We start from the raw sequence: 19,907 nt of genomic DNA, 5'->3' as shown, positions 1-19,907 counted from the left end.
CCCACAGGCCTGTGCATCGCAGCGTACCAAATGGCGCTCTACATGGAAGCCAGGCCTGCGGCTGGATCTGTGTAGAAAGAATGAGGATATGCAGCCTTAGAGTCCTGCATGAAAACTGTTCCAGGGGACGTAGCCCAGTGCCATAAGTATAGATGACCCTGAGGTCAGGTATGCCAAGGCCATTGGCCCCCAGAAGCCAGGCGAGCACGTCCAGCCTAGGGAAAAGCTGTCCCTCGGCCAGATGGTCGCCCTGGCCTTCATGAGGGGCTCCCTGCCCAGGTGTGCCTGAGCCTCGGGCTGCTGGCACCCTCATGTCTGGGGACTTGGTGCCAGTCACACGTCCTCCCTCTGTAAGTGGAGGCAGCAAACCCAGTAGTCAGCGCCAGGGGCAGGATGAGGCACCCACTGCAAAGCCCCCAGCCCAGGGCGGGCTCTCAGGGAGTGCCAGCAAAACCCGACCCTGCCACCTGGCTGCTGGACACACTGCACTGTGCTTGGCTCCAGGTGGAGCAGCCAAACCAGCTGTGCTCTTGTGGCTTTTCAGACAAGTGATGGAGCAGCAACGTCAGGAGTCCCTGGAGAGAAGGACCTCAGCCACAGGTGAGAGTGCACAGGCCTGCTGCCCCACCCACACCCAGGGGCAGCCCCTCACGTAGATGGTGCCTGGGCGTGCAGGACTCAGTGAGAGCTGCTGCTTGGATAGGTCTCAGTGTGACCGCTGCATCCAGTGAGAGTAGGGGAGCAGGACCGCAGGCATGGGGCACAGCTCGGCATGTCTGCCGGCCCGCCTCCAGTCCTCCCACCAGTCACTCCCTGAGCAGACGTGCCATGTCTCAGGCACTGTGCTGAGGGCTGGGGACACAGTGATGGCGAGGCAGATGCATATGCAGCTCCAGCCCACGGAGCTCACTGTCCAGACGAAGGACACTGGCTAATCACAGAGCACACACAGTGACCCCGTTAGTGGGAGGTACAAAGGCCCCGAGTGGACCCTGACTTCCCGACAGCTGGGGGAGCCTTCCAAAGCAGGTATGGCTTCAGTCCTCAACATTGACTGAACTCAGCAGAGCAAAGCAGAAGGGCTTCCTAGAAAACAGTAATGTTGGTTAGTAAGTACAGGGCTTTAGAACTTACAGAGTACTTTCAAATCCTGTGTTTTACTTAATTCTCTCAAATGCCCTCTGAAGTAAGCAGTTGATGTTTCCTGCTCTACTTGTGAGAAAACAGCCCCAGCTGGTTGCAGAAGCCCCCGCTCATGAAAAAGCTGGCTGGCACCACCACCTGTCACCTTTCTGCTGCGGGCACCCCCTCCTGGCCCCACTCCTGCTCTGACCCACCCTGCGTTCTAAAGCAGGTCTGGCCCTATCACCCTCCGCAGACCCTGCCCCTGCTTCCCGCTCTGGTGGTTCTTCCCGTGTCTCCAGGGCATCTCAGGTGCTTCCCAGCCTTCTCCTCCTTCCTTGAACTCACTCCCCCTTCACAAAACTTAAATTCTGCTCTTCTGTCACGTCCCAGTACCCCTACTTCCCTAAGGAGATCCCCCATGAACTTCAGGCCAGGGTAGAGCCCCTTCTTCATTTGCCAAGGTGGCACCGTGGGCCTGCTCTCGGGAGCACTTGTCAGCCCGCCAGTTACAGTTTGCATCTGTCTGTGACCAGCTCACTGCTCCGGAAAGAACCATGAGCGCCATGATCAGGGCACCTGTGGCCACTTTTCCCCGGCTCAGGCCTGGCCCTCTGCCAGGCATCCCACGGAGGCTCAGCCAGCGCTGGAGGGAGGGCCGTGCAGGCGATGGCAGGCCACAGTGGCACTCAGCATTGCTCCCTGACATGCGCTCCACCCAGCGCTGGGACCTGCAGTTCCCTGCCACAGTCCCCAGGTCCCTGGGCCAGTCACAGTTGCATCTCGGGGACCAATGTCTGCTGATGCCTAGGATGGTGCTAGAAACTGAGAAGGAAAGAAGGGTACAGTTTGCACTACCAAAGAGCTTCCTCCCCCTGGAGACCATGATTAGACCAAGAGGAAGTTAGCTGCTCTCAAGGGATGTTAAGCAAGTAGGGGACAATGCAGGTCCAGCCAAGTCCCAGAATGCTGGGGAAACCAGCACAGGGAGTGACTGGAACAGGCCAAGCACATCCCATGGGCTTCCTGGAAGAGGCAGCCTTGAGCAGCTCCTTGTCCCTTAGAGGAGGGGGCTTCCCTCTGTCCCTCCTCCCATGGAAACACTAGCTGGGGGCTGGGGACTGACTGAGCCCCACTGTTGTATTTCAGGACCCATCCTACCACCGGGGCACCCCTCATCGGCAGCCAGTGCCCCCATCTCATGTAGCGGGCCTCCACCCCCACCGCCACCCCCAGTCCCACCTCCACCCACGGGGGCCACCCCACCTCCCCCTCCTCCACTGCCCACCGGAGGAGCCCAGGGTGCCAGCCACGATGAGAGCTCCGTGTCAGGACTGGCTGCTGCCCTGGCCGGGGCCAAGCTGAGAAGAGTCCAGCGGGTAAGCGTCCTGGGCACTGGCAGGATGGGCTGGGGGCCAGTTTCCACCTGGTGAATGGGCAGAGCCATCCCTTGGCTTTCAGATGCTGGGCAAAGCCCCAGCCTCCCCAGATGAACTGGGCTCTCCGCAGCTAGTTCTTAAATGAGAAAATGCAGGGGGCGGCGCTGTGTGAGCCACAAGGTGCTGTCAGTTCCCTGAACTGCTCCTGATCTTCACATTGACCTTCGCAAGCAGGGCAATTTATAGATGAGGAAACTGAGGCACCGCTGTTGAAGCGACTTGTTGAAGTCCCCCACGTTATCAGTTGCAGAGTCTGGACGCAGGCCTGGGCCCATTGCTCTCTCCACCCTGAGTCTTGGAAGTCAGCCCTGCCCGCTCCTCTTCCACCGCCTCCTTCAGCAGTGTCTGGGAGAGGGCTGAGCGCGCCTGTGGTCTGAGAACACCTCTGACACAGACTTTGGCTTCCTTCCCAAGAGCTGTCTCTCTTCCCTGCTGATCCTGGCAAGGGCACCGTCAGCCAGCGGATCTGGGCAATGCCTGCTGACCGCAACTGGCCAGTCCCGTCCTCTCTGGGCTCTGGTTTGGACCAGATGCCTTGGGCCTCTCTCAGCACTGCAATCCTAGGAGCCACGTCCACACTGACACAAGTCCCCTTTACCCTTCACGTGACATCTCGTCACAGTCCCCAGATGAGAACACTGCATCCTTTCCCCTTAGCCAGAAGACGCATCCGGGGGCTCCAGTCCCAGTGGGACCTCGAAGTCTGAAGCCAACCGGGCGAGCAGTGGGGGTGGAGGAGGAGGCCTCATGGAAGAAATGAACAAACTGCTCGCCAAGAGGTGGGTGTTCAGGCTTCCCCAAACCCACCTGTGCATCAGGAGGCTCCTGCTCCCCAGCACCGGGAGGAGAGTCCCCGCCTGGCCCCAGGACCCATTGTCGCCTGGGCCCAGCCAAGCAGCAGAGCTGTCAGTCAAGTTTTCCCTCCCGAGGGGTCAGTCCAAGGCGTCAAGCTGAAAGGATTCCAATAAACTAAATCCTTCCTTATTTCAGTTTAACAAGTATTTATTGAAGTATCTTCCATGTACCAGCCCTGTCCTGGGCAGAGAGAAATTTTAAGATAATTTCAGGGATAAACTTCGAGGGAAAGGAGGGCCATTCCCTACACTTAAGATCCCATCATAAAAAAGACGCGCCCCAGTGCTGGAGCCGCTCAGAGCATACCATGTGCACGTAGGGGAGGGGGCCAGTCCCACAGAGGCCATGCTGGCGGACACGGGGCAGCAATGAGGAAGTGGCAGGAGCCCAGAGGATGTCTGGGCCAGCGCCTTGTCACCCACTTCCCCACCCACACCCCATGGCTCCAGCTTGCCCAGGGCCACCCCCATCACCATGGCCCTTGGTCATTCCCCAGCTGAAACCTGAGCAGGCGGAGAGGTCAGACAGAGGAACTTGGGTTTTACTTGTCACGGTGGCCTGACAGCGGGAAAGCCCTGATAGCAGCTGCCAATGCCATGCCTTGGCTGCGCACCGGAGGTCCGGAGCAGGCCGCTCCTGTCAGAACGCTCCTGTTGCCCGAGAAAAGCAACAACAGTGGCTTGTCCTGCCTTCTCTCACCTGGGCTCTTCCTGCCTCCTGCCAGGGGGCTGGCTCTGAGAGAGCACTCCGTGTGCCCGGGCGGCCCTGGCACCTGTTCCACCTCATCAGACCCACACAGCTGAGGGTGATGTGTGTGGGTCTGGCACTTCACGGCAGGGGCAGACCCAGCGTTTCCTGCCCAGGGCCTCTGCGCATACAGCAAGGGATGGCATGGAGGGGCCTGTGGGTTTTCAGAGGGAGTGGTGAGGTGACACAGCTCAGGCCCTTCCTAGGCCTCCAGCTTGGGGCTGAGCATACGTCTCAGGTGACCGAGTGCAGGGTTGACTTGTCTGGTTGTCGTACAGCAGGGAAGGCGTGAGCAGCGTGACTGGCTGCACCTTGGGGAGAGAGCCAGGAGGGCTTCACAGAGGAGGTCCCACACGTGCTCGGCCTGGAATATAAGAAGTTTTCCAGGCTGAGATGGTAGAGAACAGTCCGTGCTGAAATAAGAGCAGAGCAGCGGTGGGCGGTGTTAAAATACCTGCCGAGGCCGAGAAACCCAACATGTGGAGAGCAGGGCCGCGGAGGAGAGCGGTCAGTCAGGCCGGAAGAGAGGGCGCACTGGGCGAGCACACTGGGCTCTGTCTCAGGCGAATGGGGCCTCGTGTAAGCACAGGAGATGTGGCTTCAAAAGAGAATACCCACACTTTCCCCAACCCAGAACCCAGTGCCTTAACTGTAACCGCTTGGCCTCAAAGGTGTAGGCTACATGGGAAGAGGCTCCTACGAACTGGAAAAGGCCAGTGTTGCCGGGAGCCAGCTTAGTGCCCAGATGCCGGCGGAGAGGCAGGCCCTTCGGGGCAGGCATGGCTGCACCGCCCACCGAGGGTGCCGCAGGTGCACTTTGAGAGGCCCCTCTCGGGAGGGGGCGGGTGGAGGTGGCGGTGAGGACCCCGCAGGCACTTCTTTTAGGGGAGGTTCCTGCAGATGGCCCCCCAGCAGCCCAGGGCAGTGCCAGAGGAGGGGGACTCTGCTGAGGGCTCTGTGCACTGAGAGCCTTCGCACGTTGGCCCACTGGGTCTTCGGGGTGCAGCCCAGTCTGCTTTACAGCTTTAGAAGATTGCAGGCTGGCTCTGCTCAGGCATGCATGTCACGGCACAGTGGCAGTGGCAGGCCGGGGCTGAGGGTGCGGGGGCACTGGGCAGGCTGTCCTTCCTTGACAGAAGGCTGAGGGAGGAGGCCTGTGTGGCCGAGGGGCCCAGTGAGGGGACAGCCTCCCTCTTGACGGGCATTTCACCCCAAGTGCTGAGCGCTGTGCACTCTGGTGGCTTCCCAGACTGACGATCCCCAGAGGCATATCTCAGGGGGATTTGAGGACCTACGTGTGTAGACTTGGGGGTTAGCCAGATACAGGTGACCACTGGGGCCAAAAACTTGGAGTAGTTTTTAGAGTACAAGAAAAGGCATTTCACCCCTGTGGGGAAACGTGCGTGAATCAACCCCAGGGCATCGGTTGGAGCCGTTGAGTGCCTTTCCTCTTCTGAGCATGTTCAGTTTCTCCACGTGTCCTAGACGGGTGGGTGTGGCTGAGTGACTAGGTTTTGAGATGGAGGGCCTTTAGGGTAACAGGAAAAGGTTTCTTCCCACCTCCCGCAAGGTGGTGGGGCCTGCTTGCCCACGCCAGCCAGCCTGCAGACAAGAAGCCACACAGCCCTGACGGGGCACCTCTCCCTGTCCCACAGGGCCAGGCCCTGAATGCCCCGGGAGACAAGCTGAGCCCAGGCCCCAGGGAACCTGGATGGGGCGCAAAACAACTTCCTGTGCCCAAGGTGCTATAAACAGAGATAGGAATGTCCCCCAGCCCCTCCTCTCTGCCCAGACCAGCTTTGTGGTCAGGCCACGGGACAAGCATAGAAGGCCTGGACATAGCCACAGAGCAGATGCGTGCTTGGAGGACTCACGTCTTTTATCCAAAATGGGTCAGATCCCCACCAACATTCCTCTGAGGGCCAAGCTGTGTCCAGCGCAGAGGAGATTATCTGGGTCAGTGTGAAAAGCTTCAGGAGCTGATTTGTACCTTCTTCCTCCTTGTGTCAGGAGAAAAGCAGCCTCCCAGACAGACAGGCCTGCTGATAAAAAGGAAGATGAGAGCCAAATGGTAAGCACGCCCCGCCCCCACACCTCCACCTGCTGAACAGACCAGGTGGGCTCTGGCCCCATGCCAGGCTGTCGGAGTACCAGGGTGCACCTGGCTTGGATATACTCACGGAGATCCTTCACCAGTTAACTTACGGGGGGACAGGAAGGTGAGGGTCGGGGGTGCAGGGGACAGGGGCCTGTGGAGCACTCCTCCTTCCCCACAGCCCCAGGGGGCAGGCCTGCCCTCCCTGAGCATCTAGCAGGCGCCGCTCTGCTCCAGAGCCCACAGCCAGGCGGGGAGTCAGAGGAGAGTTGGAGCCGCAGGAACTGGCCCTGGAGTGCAGGAAAGGCCTGGCGCCCAGGGAGCACACAGGTGGCAGCAGGGGTTTGGGTGGGAGGGTACACTCACCGTGGGGAACTTCCGCTGAAGACCAGGGCCGTTGTCTTCCAAATTACTCCGTTCTTAAAGATTCTGCTTGAGTCCCTCGGCTCCAGCAGGAGCTGCAGGAGGACAGGCTCCCAAGTATCTGCTTCCACGTAGGGTGGCTAGTTCCTTCTCTGTGTTCAGCTTTTTGTAAAAAGAGATCCTACTGGAACAGCTAGTTTAGACCTTAACTACAAATGGCATACAGGTGATTTCTCAGCAGCAGAGGGGACCAAAGAAATACGGCCACCAGGCCCAGTACCCACTTACCACCCTGTCTCCTCCATCCACAGGGCACAGCTAACCTGGGGTGACCCCTGGGCACCAGCCTGCTGGCCCATTTTCCCTTTCTGAGGTCCCCACTCCAGGCCACCTGGAGTCGCCTCAACCCTCTGCTAAATCCTCTGCAGCCTGCACTTCTCTGTGTAAATGTTACTCCCCAAAAACAACCTCCCAGGCCCGCAGGTCCCCAGGCTGGGGAAGGTTCCCCTGTACCTGATCCTAGGCCCCACCCCTCCCCGGCTCTCCCCGGCCCTGGGCACACATACTGCCGCACCTGCCGACTCACCGTCCTACCTGGTCCTAAGCCCTGTGAGTCCAGGCCTGTGATTCCGCCGTCCCCATGCCTTGCGGAGTGTGTCGTCCAGCTAACTCCCCACCCTCCCCTGAACCTGCAGGGCCTGTCTGGCTGGGAGCCATTGGGTGGTCAGGTGTCCGAGCCTGTGGCCTGGCCTCAGCCAGCAGCCTTAGTGCCCTCAGTCAGCGCTGGCTTTTCTCCAGCAGTGCTGCGCTTTGGAGCCCCGTCCCTGGGCACCCGCCTCCCCTCTCCCGGCTCCAGGAATCCCAGGGACTTTGAAGAAATCAACCCCAAAGCGGGAGTCCTCTTCCTTTGGCCCCCACTTACTCTTTCCCTCTTTAATAGGCTCCCCGGCCCCACTGGCCGCATTAGCCCTCCCACACCTGGAACGTCCCGCAGGGGGGCCAGGAAGGTCCCGCCCAGCAGAGCCAGTGCCATGCAGGTGGACGCGCTGACAAGCGGCTTTTCTCCTTATACTTTTCAGTATTTTCCAAGTTCTCTTCACTGAACATGTCCTAGGTCTATGACTAATGGAAAACAAGCATATTTACAAGGGAAGAGCCCTGAACTGGAGTCAGGTGGCCCCGGCAGGCACTCTGCCAATGCCAGCCTCAGCCGACCCCCAGGAGCCAGCCCCCTGTGAGAGCAGCCCTCCAGCCGGCAGCCCTGCGGGCTGTAGGACCCATGGGGGAGGGCAGGTGCCACCCAGCCGCGCCCTCGAGGGGCTGAGGCAGAGCCCCCCTTTAGGCCGGGAGGATTTCCATCAGTTGTTTTTGAAATGATAATAGGATGACATTGAAGAAAAACTTCTGGTTTTTGAGTTACTCTAATTTCATCCCTACTGGCTTCCATTCTTGCCCATTTCCTTTGGGCCCTGGTCCCCACACCCAGGTGTTGATGTAATTAGTTTTTCACCCTCTCCCCATGAGAGGCCTGAGGAGACTCACCCCCACACACGGCCTAGCACATTTCTGGGTCTGTGGACCAGAGGTTCCCAAAATTCATTCGCCCCAGATACTTTGGGGGTTCCTGAGAGGTGTCGGGTCTGTTCTCAGTGCAGGGGCAGGTGGTGAGCAGACGCGGCCCGACTCTCACAGGTGCACGGTGGACGGGGTGGGGTGCTGGGGGGTCTCCTCCTTAGAGCACCGAGTACTGGCCCTGGATGTGGCCATGGGAGCCCGAGAGCCGCCCACCTGGGCCTCCGACGGGCCAGATGGGAAGCAGATGTGCCTCTGGTCAGGGCTGCACTCGTCCACCTGGCCAGGTGCTCAGCTATCCCTGGTCGAGAGCTCCACATAACCATTATATGTGTTTTGTTTAATAAAAATAGAAGATTTGTTATTATTATTTAATAAATGCCATTTTCTTAATAGTATAAAATCTTGGTAAAATACATGAGTGTAATGAACACCAAATTTTATTACTGTTGAATTATTCACCTCTGTCACGTGAGTGTCACCAGGCTCCCTCCGTGGGTGGAGCAGACACGCATTCGCTGGACCACAGTGCCCTGCCGGGAGCCAGGCCCTGTGCACGTCGGGGATCCGGAGAGGGGCAGGATGCCACCTCTGCCCTTGGTGGAGAGGGCACAGAGGCAGGCTTGTCAGGGAGTGCCGAGGCCCAGGGTGGGGAGAAGGGCCGAGGCCCGGCCTGGCGCTCCCGGAGAAGGGGTGTTTGCCTTGAGCTTTAAAGGATGAGCCGGAGCTTGCAGGGTGGAGGTGAGGAGAGAGCGCTTAGCAAAGAGAAACGCAGGCCAGGGGGCAGAGAGGCGGGGACGTCCAGGCGGGCGACGGGGCAGCCAGGGACGCTGAGCAGCTAGGGCGGGATTCTGGCCTGACCGGTGGGCCAGCAGTCTGGCGGCCTCAGGGACATTCAGAGGGGCACTGGGGACAGACCTAGGTCTTACAACTCATCTTGGCGGCGGCACCAATGAACTTGTGAGCTGGCTGAGGTTAGAGGTGACCTGGGAGTAGATTTTCACCACTTCCTCCTCCCTACCCTGTGGGGTCACCCACACCCAGGTCTCTAAGACACAGGCTATGCTGTGGGCAGCCCTGAGCACTCCCAGAGCCCGGCCACACAGCTGGCCCCTGTGCTCATTGCCCTCGGGGGTCACCCAGACATGTGATGCTCGCACGAGCCGACAGGTGTGAGCAGGCCTGGAGCTGGAGGTCCCTCCGTGTGTCCCACCTGGCCACTCCCACAGGCTGTGGGGCGGTCCCGGGGGCAGCGGGGCACAAGCTCCTCGTCAGAGGCAGTGCGCGTCCTGCCCGTGCTGGTGCCCCCCAGGAACTCCCTCCACACTCGTGGGCAGTCACCAGCTGGGGGGCACAGAGCGGCCCGTGTGGCTCGGGGGCAGGCCGTTAGGCTGGAAGAACGTCCGGATTCGCAGGAGCCTGTGTCCCCCCCGACTGCCCATGGCCAGGCCAACTCCCCGCCCGGACTTGGGGTGTTCATTTGTTAATAATATTCCTTGTTTTGCTGGTTATAAAAGTAGTGTATGTTAATTAGAAAACTTGGAAAACTGAGGAGTTCTAGATGACCCGGTCACAGTACCCTGTCCCTGCCCCAACCAGCCTTCCCAAGGGGACCCCGACGTCAGAGCCCTTTTCCTTTGTAGGAAGAGCCTAGCACCTCTCCATCTCCAGGGACCCGAGCGGCCAGCCAGCCATCTAACTCCTCAGGTAAGAGGTCCTGTTCTGCCTGCACCAGGCATGAGGTCTTAGAGCAGGAGGGGCCCTCACAGGAGGAGGGTCTGGCGCGGCTGCCTCACTTGTTGGGTGAGCAGAGAGGCTCGGCGGGGCTGCACGGTGGGCTCTCCTTGTCGTCTGCTGTGGAAGCCTCCACAAGGAGCCCTGGGGGTGTCAGCTATGGCCTCTGCACTGAGCCCTGCCAGACCACCCAGACCACCCCATCAGCCCTCTCGTTTGCCCACACAACAGAAGCAGCTAGCCCGTCAGCACCTATCACGTGGTGGGAGATGGCACCTGGAACTCAGCCTCCTGGCCTCAGGCCGCAGCTCTGAGGAGGAATATGTCAATGTCACATTCAAGTTCCTGCAGAACGCTGACTGTGACTGATAGTGACCACCAGATGAGGTCCGTGAAGTGATGGGCAGGGAAGAAACACAGTCCTAAGGAGTGCCTTGAGTCCATACAGTGGGAAGAGGCTGCTGGGGTCAGTCAGTCATTCAGCAAACATTTGTTCAGTGTCTACTCTGAGCCAGGCCCGTGCTCCCTGGCATGCCAGGGAGAGGCAGAAAAGGAATAGGATCCCCTGCCCTGTGGAGGGCAGCTCTTGCTGGCTCCTGGCTGCTGGCCGGCTGTGCCTCTGCCCCTGCTCCGGTCTCGGCTCCTGAGGCTCTGTTAGCTTATGTGCCTCCCTTGCAAGGCCGCGTCCCACATCCTCCTTCTCAGACATCCTCTCCACCTCACAGATTCTTGGTGAACTGCAGGGCCACCTCACCCCCCAGTGGATGGGGTGTTTCCCAGGTTAGGAGCTTGCAGCTCAGTGTGGTTAAGTGGTTTGCTGAAGGCCATCTGGAGCTTGGATGCGGCCCCAGCTGTCGTGCCTGCAAGCCCAGCGCGTGTCGCCGAGCAGGGCTGTGCGGAGACCTGCCTCCACCCTGCGAGGGCCTGCGGTCTTGCCCAGCACAGGCGGCCAGCCTCCCTGCTGCCCCCAGGGATTCGGCCTCTGCCTCTGCTCATCCTACAGTGTCAGTGACTCTAATTCAGTTCCACAAATGTCTTGAAATAAAAGTAAATCCAAGTTCTTACCACTTAAAAAAGGAAAAGGAGACACAAACCAGTTTCAAGCCCAGAATGAGGAAGGACCAGCTGCAGCACCTGGAGGAGACCGAGTGGGCAGCAGGGACACATGGGGTCACAGGGCCCCAAAAGCTAGCGTGGGCCTCAGGCTGCCCTGGGAGTGCCTGGACGAGGGGCTTCCTCTGCCCCCTTGGCCCATTGCTGGAAGAACAGGTCAACTCTAGAATCATAGTTAAGAGGTGCCCTGACCAGCTGGTTCCCATGCCAAGGAAGGACCCGGCCATCATGAGAGGGCTTGAAACCAGGCCAGAAATCAGGGTCACCTGGGTGGAGGGAACGGGAGCTCATGTCCCGAGTAGGGGGACTCAGGGTGACAGCAGTGCCATCTACAGCCCTGCAGGGGCTGCCTGGGCCGAAAGGACTGGGAACGAGGAGCCGGGTTCCAGCTCAGCCCCAGGCGGGCCTCCCTGACAGGGGAGTCGCACCCTTGCACGGGGAGGCCTCCTGCCCCAGACGGCGAGGGGTGGGGGTGGCCGCTGAGAGTCCTCAGCTCTGAGGCTGTCCATCTGTGGCATGAACTGACAGAGGCCGGCCGGAAGCCCTGGGAGCGGAGCAACTCGGTGGAGAAGCCAGTGCCCTCGCTGCTGTCCAGGTGAGCTGCCCGGGGAAGGCCTGTGCTGCGGGCCCGGGGCCGCGGGGGCAGCACCAGCTCACATGTCTGTTTCGTCCCATTGCCGTAGAACCCCGTCTGTGGCAAAGAGCCCCGAAGCTAAGAGCCCCCTCCAGGCGCAGCCGCACTCCAGGTACCGAACACCCGCCTCGGGGGCCTCCTCGCCCCTGCCGGGGACTGACACCCCCGGCGCTGTCCATGTCCCGTCGTCTCACGGTTTGCTCTGGGAAGGGTGATCTGCTCTTTCATACCTAGGGACAGTAGGGCCGGGGTACCTCAGGGGTCAGCAGGCCCGTTCCTTCCTGTCCTCTCAGACAGACCGAGGCCTGGGAGGGGAAGGGCCTGGCCGAAGAGGCCGTGGAGTGGGGCTGAGCTCGAGTCCCAGCTCCGGATGCACTAACTAACACTGGGCCAGCCAGGTGGCCTCGAAGACTTCCCTCCTCCCCTGCTCCTTAACACGTCTGCTTGCTTAATCCCCACCTCCCAGGGTGGTCCTGGGGCTGGCCCGGCACCGCCGCCTCCCCTTCCTCTGCCTGTAGCATGCACAGCCGTTTCTCACAGGGACATGCTGCCCGCCCATGTTTCCCAGCCCAAAGCTTGTGTGACACCAGGATACAATGTTTGAGACAGAGGTTACCCAAAAAGTCAGAGATAAGCAGCCACATAGTAACCCTAGGCCAGTGTGACCTGAATTTGCAGGCATCTAGAGCCATACTGAGAACTCTCCAGTTGTCTCATACTGAGAATTGCCCACCACACATCGAAGGGAAACCACTCTTAACACAGAGCAGGTGGCATTTGAGCCTGGTCTTGCCCAGCGAAAGCTCTGGCCTGGCTGGCAGGAGTGGCGTGAGGAGGGCTTAGCAGTCAGCTAGGACTTGTGGAGGGCCTGTGGTCAGCCAGGTCTGAGCTGGGTCCTGCAGGTCCTGCCTGCAAGAGGCTCATTTTTCTGTTGGAAAGGCCCACAGATAAGGTAGCTGTGGTTTCTGAGAGGTACTCCAGAGAAGACAAGTTGCAGGGTAGACTGAGAGCACACAGGTGCTTTAGCGAGTGGCCCGGGCGGGCCTCTCAGGGCTGGCATTGGGGTTGGCCTGGATGAGGAGGGGCCTGTGCTGCGAAGATTGTGGAGACAGCCTTCCAAGCTGGAGGAATGGTAGTGCTGAGGCCCTGAGCCTATAGCCAACCTGGCAAGCTCAAAGAACAGAAAGGAGGCCCAGGTGGCTGGCAAGTGGCAGAAAGTAGGGAGGGTAGAGGAAGGTAGGCTGAGAGGGGAAGATGGTCTGAAGTTTGGATTTTATTCTGTGCACGGGGCCCCGATTGTAGAGCTTTTAATAAGCACAGTGTGCTGTGATGGGCCGGCACTTGAGGAGGCTCCCCTGGCTGCGTAGGTGCCCGTGGACCCAAGGGAGCCGGGAGCAGAGGCCCCCGGAGGGGGCAGGGGGGCGGGCTCCCGGCAGAGCTGGCCGCGTCCTGCGGGCGGAGTAAGGACAGGCTGTCGAGCAGCCTCCCAGGTGTGGGCATCGTCAAGGGCCCCCCCACCCGCAGTGGGGCTCTCCAGCTCCAGGTCCAGGCTGCTCTCACAAGATGAGGCTCTTCGGGCTGGAGCGCTGCGGAGCTCAGAGAGCGTGTCGGGGGCTCCCATCAGGTAACAGGCGTGCGGATGGGGAGAACGAGGCCCAGAGAGGCGAGGCGGTTTGCCCAGGTGGCCCAGAAACTGTTGCTTGAACAGGAACTTGAACCTGCAGGACGGGCATGGGAGACCCAGGGTCTCGGGCTGCACCTCTTGCCCCATCAGGACGCAGAATTACTTAGAAACTTGTTCAGGACTGTATTCAGCTTTTCTTGAGTTCACCCAAGTGGAGCACTTTATTTTTCTTCTCTTTATTCTTTTTCTTAAATGCACTAGGCCACTAAAACCTTAGGTATATTGCATTCAGTGCGTTTTTTCCCAGCCTTGTGGAGATACCATAGACATCTAACACTTTAAAGTGTATGACATAGTAATGCGATAGACATATTTGTGAATGATTACCGCAAGGTTTGTTTATACATCCATCCCTTCACGTAGTTATCCTTTGTGGTATGGGCATGGCAAGAAGTTTCAAAATCTGTTTTCTTAGCTACTTGCGAGTACACGGCACCATGGGGCCAGTCACAGTCACGTGCTCTACCTTACGTCCCTGGAGCCTGTCCGTCTCCCAGTAGAAGTGTGTGCCTGTGGGCCACCTTCCCCCAGTTACCCTCCCTCAGCCCCTGGCAGCCACCAATCTGCTCTGTTTCTCCGAGTTTGGCTTTCGTAGATTGCACATATGAGTGAGATCACACAGTATCTTTCTCCGGCTTATTTCACCTGGCATAATGCGCCCCAGGCCCACCATGCTGTCACAAGCGACAGGGTAATACCATCCCGTTGGGCGTGTGCACCACATGTCATTCCTCACCCTTCCGTGGACAGCGCTTGGCTATTGTCAGCGATGCTGCAGTGAACACGGGGTGGTCTCTCTTTGGGAGAGTGACCTCATCTCCTTCCGACACACCCAGGAGCGGGGTGCCGCATCATGGGGCCATTCTGGGTTCAGTTCTTTGAGGGGCCTCCCCGCGGTTTCCAAAGCGGCTCTACAGTGCTGTAGCTGTGGGGGACACCCATCCTCCATCTCACCAGGTGGTCCTACCTGCACGGAGACCCCTTGCAGCGTGCTGGCCCCGCAGGGTCCTTGTGTGTCTGCCATCCATCACGTCCAATCCCCATGGCTGGCTCAGGCCACCCCATGTCCCTGAACCTGCAGGCTCCAACCGCCATTCTCCCCTGGGGACAGAAATGGGATCCAGAAGCATGCCTGCAGCACCCTGGTTCTGTGCTGAAAGGCCGGGTGGGGAGGAGAGCATTTGCCAAGATTTTCCAGGGAGGATTCATGCTCAAGAGACGTCACATTTCAAACCAGCTAACCTTAGCTCAGAAACCTTTCAGAGTGTAGCCCACAAGCCTGAGACCTTGGCCTCAGAAGAGCAGAAGCACATTCTAGGACGCTCTAGAGGTAACTGCTCACCCGAGCCGGTTACCAGCCAGGGACGCGGGTTGTGTCAGGTGGATGGATTCCTGTGGGACAAGGGTTCACTGTACCAGTCTTGCAATTTGTGCTGTGTTTACAGCCACTGTGACTAGTTCTCCCAGGCCTCAGGTCAGCCAGAGGCGTAGACACACCCCACCCTTGAGAGGCAAATTACCAGTGTTTCCTCTCCGGAGAAGGTGATGGGGAACACTGCTTGCATTGCCACCATCTCTGTATCAGAAAACAGACCCCAAGTCCTGCTCCCAGGCTGGGAAATACAGTGTCCACAAGGGCCTCTTGAGGGAGGGGTGGGGCATTAGAATCCTTCTGGAGTAGTTTTAGGGGCCAGAGGTCAAAGCAAAAAGCAGTTGAAAGGTGATGGGAGCAGAGCGGTGCTCGGCCCTGCCCCTGAGAGGGGAGGCCCGGCCCCAGCCACCTTCCCACACCAGGCCCCCAGCGCGGTGGGCACCTGCCGACCCACAGGCCGCTGTACTGCACCTGCCGTCCTGTCCCCAGGATGAAGCCGGCGGGGAGTGTGAACGACGTGGCCCTGGATGCCTTAGACTTGGACCGGATGAAGCAGGTGAGTGTGTCCTTTCCTGAGAGGCCTGGAGGAGCCAGAGGCTGGGAACTGTCTTGGGGCCACACGGGCAGGCAGGCCCAGTGGGGCGCGGGTGGCCACCAGAAGTCAGCCAGGAACCAGCAGAGGAGGAAGGGGGTGCCCATGTCACTGCCGGAACAAAGGGCCCCTTCGCCCTTACGGGCACTCTGCCTGCCTCCCGGGCTTCCCCCTCCGGGCTGCTGTGCTCTCCCCAGAGGGTGCCTAAGCTTTGGGAGGCAGCCCGCCTCCCCGTCCACATGCCACCCTCCCCTGTGTGTTTGGTGGGGGGTAGGCCATGGCGGAGGGAGGCCCAGGGTGCCGCTGCCCCATGCACACTGCCCAGCAAGGCCCCCGGCGCTCCTCCATCGCCCGTCCCTTCTCCTCTTCACCTGGAGGCTCTGCTCCCGACAGGAGATCCTCGAAGAGGTGGTCCGAGAGCTTCACAAGGTGAAGGAAGAGATCATCGATGGTGAGTGGAGGACCCCCACTGGGGCAGCACCCCAGCCAGGCCCTTGCGGGAGCGCAGAGTGGCCTATCACCCAGGCCTGTCCTGGCCCAGGAGACCTGCGGTCTGCACATGGAGCCCTCCTTCCTCCTGACAGCCCACAGCACCGCCCATCCCCATGGCCACACGGAGGCTCAGACAAGTCAGGTGCCCGAGTCTCCCCCTGCCCTGGGTGGCGTGGCCCTCGGCCTGAGCTCCCCCTCCCTCCCTGCTGCTTCCGGGGCTGTGAGCGTATGGACGGTGAGAAGATCCTAGGACGCACTCCACAGCCCAGAGCAGGAGAGCAGCCTGAACTCTCGTCTTTATTCAGGGTCTGTGGTCCTAGATTGCCTTCTGGTTCTGCCACCTCTCATCTCAGGGTTTAGGGTTGTGAGGGTGGCTTCTGCACTCCCAGGAGTTTAGAAGGCCCAGGGAGCCACAGAACTATCTTGGGTCCTGACCCAGTTCGCAGCCTGCTCGGAGCTGGGCCGGGGAGCCAGCTGGTGGCTCTCCCAAAAGGAGCCTTCAGCTGCAGAGGACGGGGCCTTGTCACAGCAGGTCACGTCTTCTTTCCGGTTCCTGCCAGGGCCTTTGATACAGCAGTTCAGATCTGGAGCCAGAGGAAAAGGAAAGGTTTGGACAGGGCAGGCTCCACCCAGCCAGAGCAGCGAGGCACGGCCTGAACCCACCGCACCTCCCTCCCCACAGAGGCAGGAGGGGAAGTCACCCCTGCGGGCGGGGGGTGGGTGCTGGTGCAGAGGGCTGCCCAGAGCCTGGAGAGAGGCAAGGCCAGGGCAGGAGCCTGCCTGGGGCACCGCAGACCCAGACCCCTGTCCAGAGCTGGGTGGCCAGGCCACACCCTGGCCTTGCCCCAGCAGAGGCACTCAGTTCCTGTTTGGTCAGCCCCCCTGCAGGTCTGGGCTGGGCAGATAAGGAGTTAATGAGTGAAGGGAGCAAGACCGAGCTGGAGCCAGAGAGGAAACAGACCAGCCAACTATTAACCCGGCTTTATTGCTGGGTGCCCCCACCCAGGAGGGGCTGCCGAGTGGCCCCAGGGCCAAAGCTGGTGTGGGGCAGAAGCAGGGCCGGTCAGCCAGCGCACCTGCGGAGGGAGCAGGGGGATGGAGGCAGTGGCGTGGTGGGAAGTGGTCTCTCGGCCCCTCTCCCACCTGCCTCTGGTGCAGCTGCAGGTGGGAGCTGCCTTGTCAGTGCGGGGCCGTGGGAAAGCTCAAGCAGTTCAGGGCTCCAAGAAACATCCGCTTGTTATGTGATAAGCACCCAGCCCTTATCTTGCTCCTGGCCTTTGGCTGCAGGCCCAGTGGGATCTGTCAGGAGAAAGGCCCAAATCTGGGAGAGACCCTGAGAGGGGACAGGAGGACACTGGGGAGAAGAGTGAGAGAAGGTGGTCGGCCTGTCCACCCTGCCCGAGACCGGACCCTTCCTACTGCCGCTGCTGTGGCAGAACCAGGGTGCCCACTGGGCAAACCTGACCAGGGCCCCTGGTTCCCCTGCCTTGGCCCCTCACCAGCTCAGGCCATGGCCCCATGACCTGAGCTGCCCTCCAGCAGGGAGGGGGCAGCACTGCCCTGGAGGGACTGCCAGCCCAAGATACGGTAGCTGAGACCCACAAGGGCTTTGCTGTCACCCAGAATCTATGCCAGAGCCCAAGGCACCGCTTGACCTCCAGCCTGTGCCCCGTGACCTCTGGGCGCCTAGGTGGGGAGCGGCCCGGCTGCTCCCCGTGGCACCTGAGCCTCCCTGCCCCCCCTGTCCCTCAGCCATCAGGCAGGAGCTGAGCGGGATCAGCACCTCGTAGTGCCCTCGGACCCCGCCGCCGCCCGAGACACCCTCCCCCCGACGGCGGGAGCAGCGAGGAGCCCAGGCAGCCCGAGCCGCCCTGAAGCCCGGATGTGCTTCACTCAAGTCTTAACCTGTGATAATATTGAGGGGAAAAGTTCAATTTCTGGATTTTTTTAGATTCTACCTGACACAGAACACCAGGTCTACTCGCCTTTTTTGTATTTTATATTTGCCTATTTAAGTGTACATTTCTTTTGGTTTATAGAGAAGACCCCAAATCACGCGCTTCCTTAGATGGTCTCCGAGTTCTCCCCTAGGTGGCGCTGTTGGCACCCAGGCCGGCAGTGGCAGCTGCGCACGCGCATCCCTCCCCAGCGTCGTGGGGTCTGTCCGGCAGCGCGGTGTCTGTGTCCACGTGGTAATAAACGCTTACTGTCCACACCCCCGGCTCGGCTCGCTCTCTGACACGGGCGCCTGGCGCCTCCTGGATGAGGGTGCCCTTCTGGGGGAGGGGCCCGCGACCTGGTGGCCAGGAGGGGGCGTGGGCCGGATCCAGAGCCCAGGAGGACAGGAAGGGCAGCGGGGCAGCTCAGGCGCTTCTGGCAGAGGGCCCTGCCTCCGGGGAGCGTTGCCCACGGGGATGGGTCCTGGGTGGCACCCACCCCTAGCACAGCAGCGGGACTCTGCGTGCATTCTGACGCAGGGCCAGGAGAAGACGCCTGTTCAACTCTTCAACCCACCGTCGCAGGGCCCAGGCTCCGATAGGCTTCACCCTCCCTCCAGGGGGACCCACAGCCCTGCCCGTGGCATCAGGGCCTCCCACATGCCCACCCCAGCATTTCCAGCACTTCTCAGACCACGCAAGCTACCCCTCGGAACCAGAGAGGGTCTGGCCCTCAGCCACAACAACTGCCACCCCTGGGCTAGGAGTGACGCCCTGGCCAGTGGGCTGACCTTGAAATCCTGTCAACACCTTTCGGCCACCGTGGACACAGCAGCATGCCCAGCCCCTGACCCAGCTGTCCTCCCAGGGCCATGGAGGAGGGGAGGAGGCAGGAACTGGGTCTGGCTGCTAGCAAGGGGCCTGCTGTTTTCTGGCCAGACTCGACACACTTCATCTCACTGAGTGATCCCGACACCCCTGAAGATGGGACCGGGTCACTCTGCCCACTGGGGGGATGCAGCCTGAGGCCCAGACCTCTGAGTGGCCTGCCCCAGGTTCCCCGCATTCCTCAGCTCCCAGAGCTGCTCTCCTGCTGCCAGGCAGCCCCGAGTTCAGGATCCTGTCATCTCAGGGCCTAGTTGCGGGAGCTGGCAGGTGGTGACGGGGCTCTTCCCTGCCCTGGGCCTCTTCCAGCCTGTGGGTGAGGCCAGGTCACACCCCGCTGTCCTGTCAGAATCTGGGCTCCACTGGCAGGCCAACCTGTGTGCACAAGGACGGGCTGCTGCCCAGGCTCAAAGTACTCCCGCCCAGCTGCCCTTCCCTGCACAAGCCTGGGGACAGGGGCCTCTTCCCCAGGGCCATCTCGGTGATCAGAACATCTGGGGACAGGAGTGCCTGGCACCTACTGAGGCCACTCCCAGCCCTGGACAGGAAGGCCTTGCTCAGTGCCTGCAAGGTCTCAGGCACCAACCAGGTGGGAGCTACAACATCCCTTCCCTCCAGCCCTCCCTCCTGGGTCAGCTGAGATGACCCCACTGGGCCCTCGCCTGGGGGTGTCCTTGCCTCCCCAGCTTTAAGTCATGGAGGCTGCCTTTTCCCCGGACTGCTGTGAGGCTGTGCCCACACCATTCATCTGACAGGGAGGGCTTTGCCCAGGCCCCTGTCCCCTGCCTTCCTGCCTCTGGGAGACTAGGACCTCGCCCCAGTGCAGCCCTTCAGAGCCAAGGGGCTGATGAGAAAGAGGCCCCCTAGGTTTCAGATGTAACAGAGCCATGGTCCACTTCGCAAGGACGCCCAGGACACCAGCCTGCTTCCTTTGGAGCTGTAGTTCACTTGGGTGGCCACCTGCCTGTCCACCTACCCTGTCTCTCCTGTGGCACCTGTTCTTCAAGGACTGGAGCCCCACATCTGAGCTGGGTGGGGGAGACCCCACAGTGTCAAGCCTGCACCTTCTCTGGGCTCAGGGAAGTCTTCCTGCACGGGTGAGGGCTCGAGGTGGGGCGGGAGTTAGGCAGGCAGTAGGGGGTGCGGTGCAGGAGGGGCCAAGGTGGGAGACGAAATGAGAGGCTTCAGGGCCACACAGACCTCCAGACATGCCGGGGCCTCCTGCGGCCTCCACGCCAGAGCCGGCCACCCACAATGGCAGGGCCCCCAGG

The 19,907-nt window shown here is 60.5% G+C and overlaps 1 protein-coding gene across 6 annotated transcripts in view; it reads left to right on the top strand.

The window, feature by feature from the left end:
* The window catches only part of EVL (Enah/Vasp-like), a 147,962-nt gene extending 129,933 nt beyond the window's left edge, over positions 1-18,029 (top strand). For 5 of the 6 annotated variants that reach the window (XM_036882426.2, XM_036882427.2, XM_036882424.2 and 2 more), the window contains exons 5-14: positions 545-600; positions 2,272-2,501; positions 3,219-3,340; positions 6,174-6,234; positions 9,837-9,900; positions 11,569-11,635; positions 11,724-11,786; positions 15,220-15,286; positions 15,716-15,773; positions 17,567-18,029. In XM_036882426.2, the coding sequence (XP_036738321.1) occupies positions 545-600; positions 2,272-2,501; positions 3,219-3,340; positions 6,174-6,234; positions 9,837-9,900; positions 11,569-11,635; positions 11,724-11,786; positions 15,220-15,286; positions 15,716-15,773; positions 17,567-17,604 (826 nt within the window). In that variant the 3' untranslated portion in view covers positions 17,605-18,029. The remainder of the gene's footprint in view (positions 1-544; positions 601-2,271; positions 2,502-3,218; positions 3,341-6,173; positions 6,235-9,836; positions 9,901-11,568; positions 11,636-11,723; positions 11,787-15,219; positions 15,287-15,715; positions 15,774-17,566) is intronic. The other variant, XM_057488151.1, reaches the window with a different exon arrangement.
* Positions 18,030-19,907: the final 1,878 nt, after the last annotated feature.

This window comes from Manis pentadactyla, chromosome 11, assembly GCF_030020395.1.
Source record: "Manis pentadactyla isolate mManPen7 chromosome 11, mManPen7.hap1, whole genome shotgun sequence".
In the NCBI taxonomy this organism is placed as follows: domain Eukaryota; kingdom Metazoa; phylum Chordata; class Mammalia; order Pholidota; family Manidae; genus Manis; species Manis pentadactyla.
This window is presented reverse-complemented; position numbering and strand designations above follow the sequence as displayed.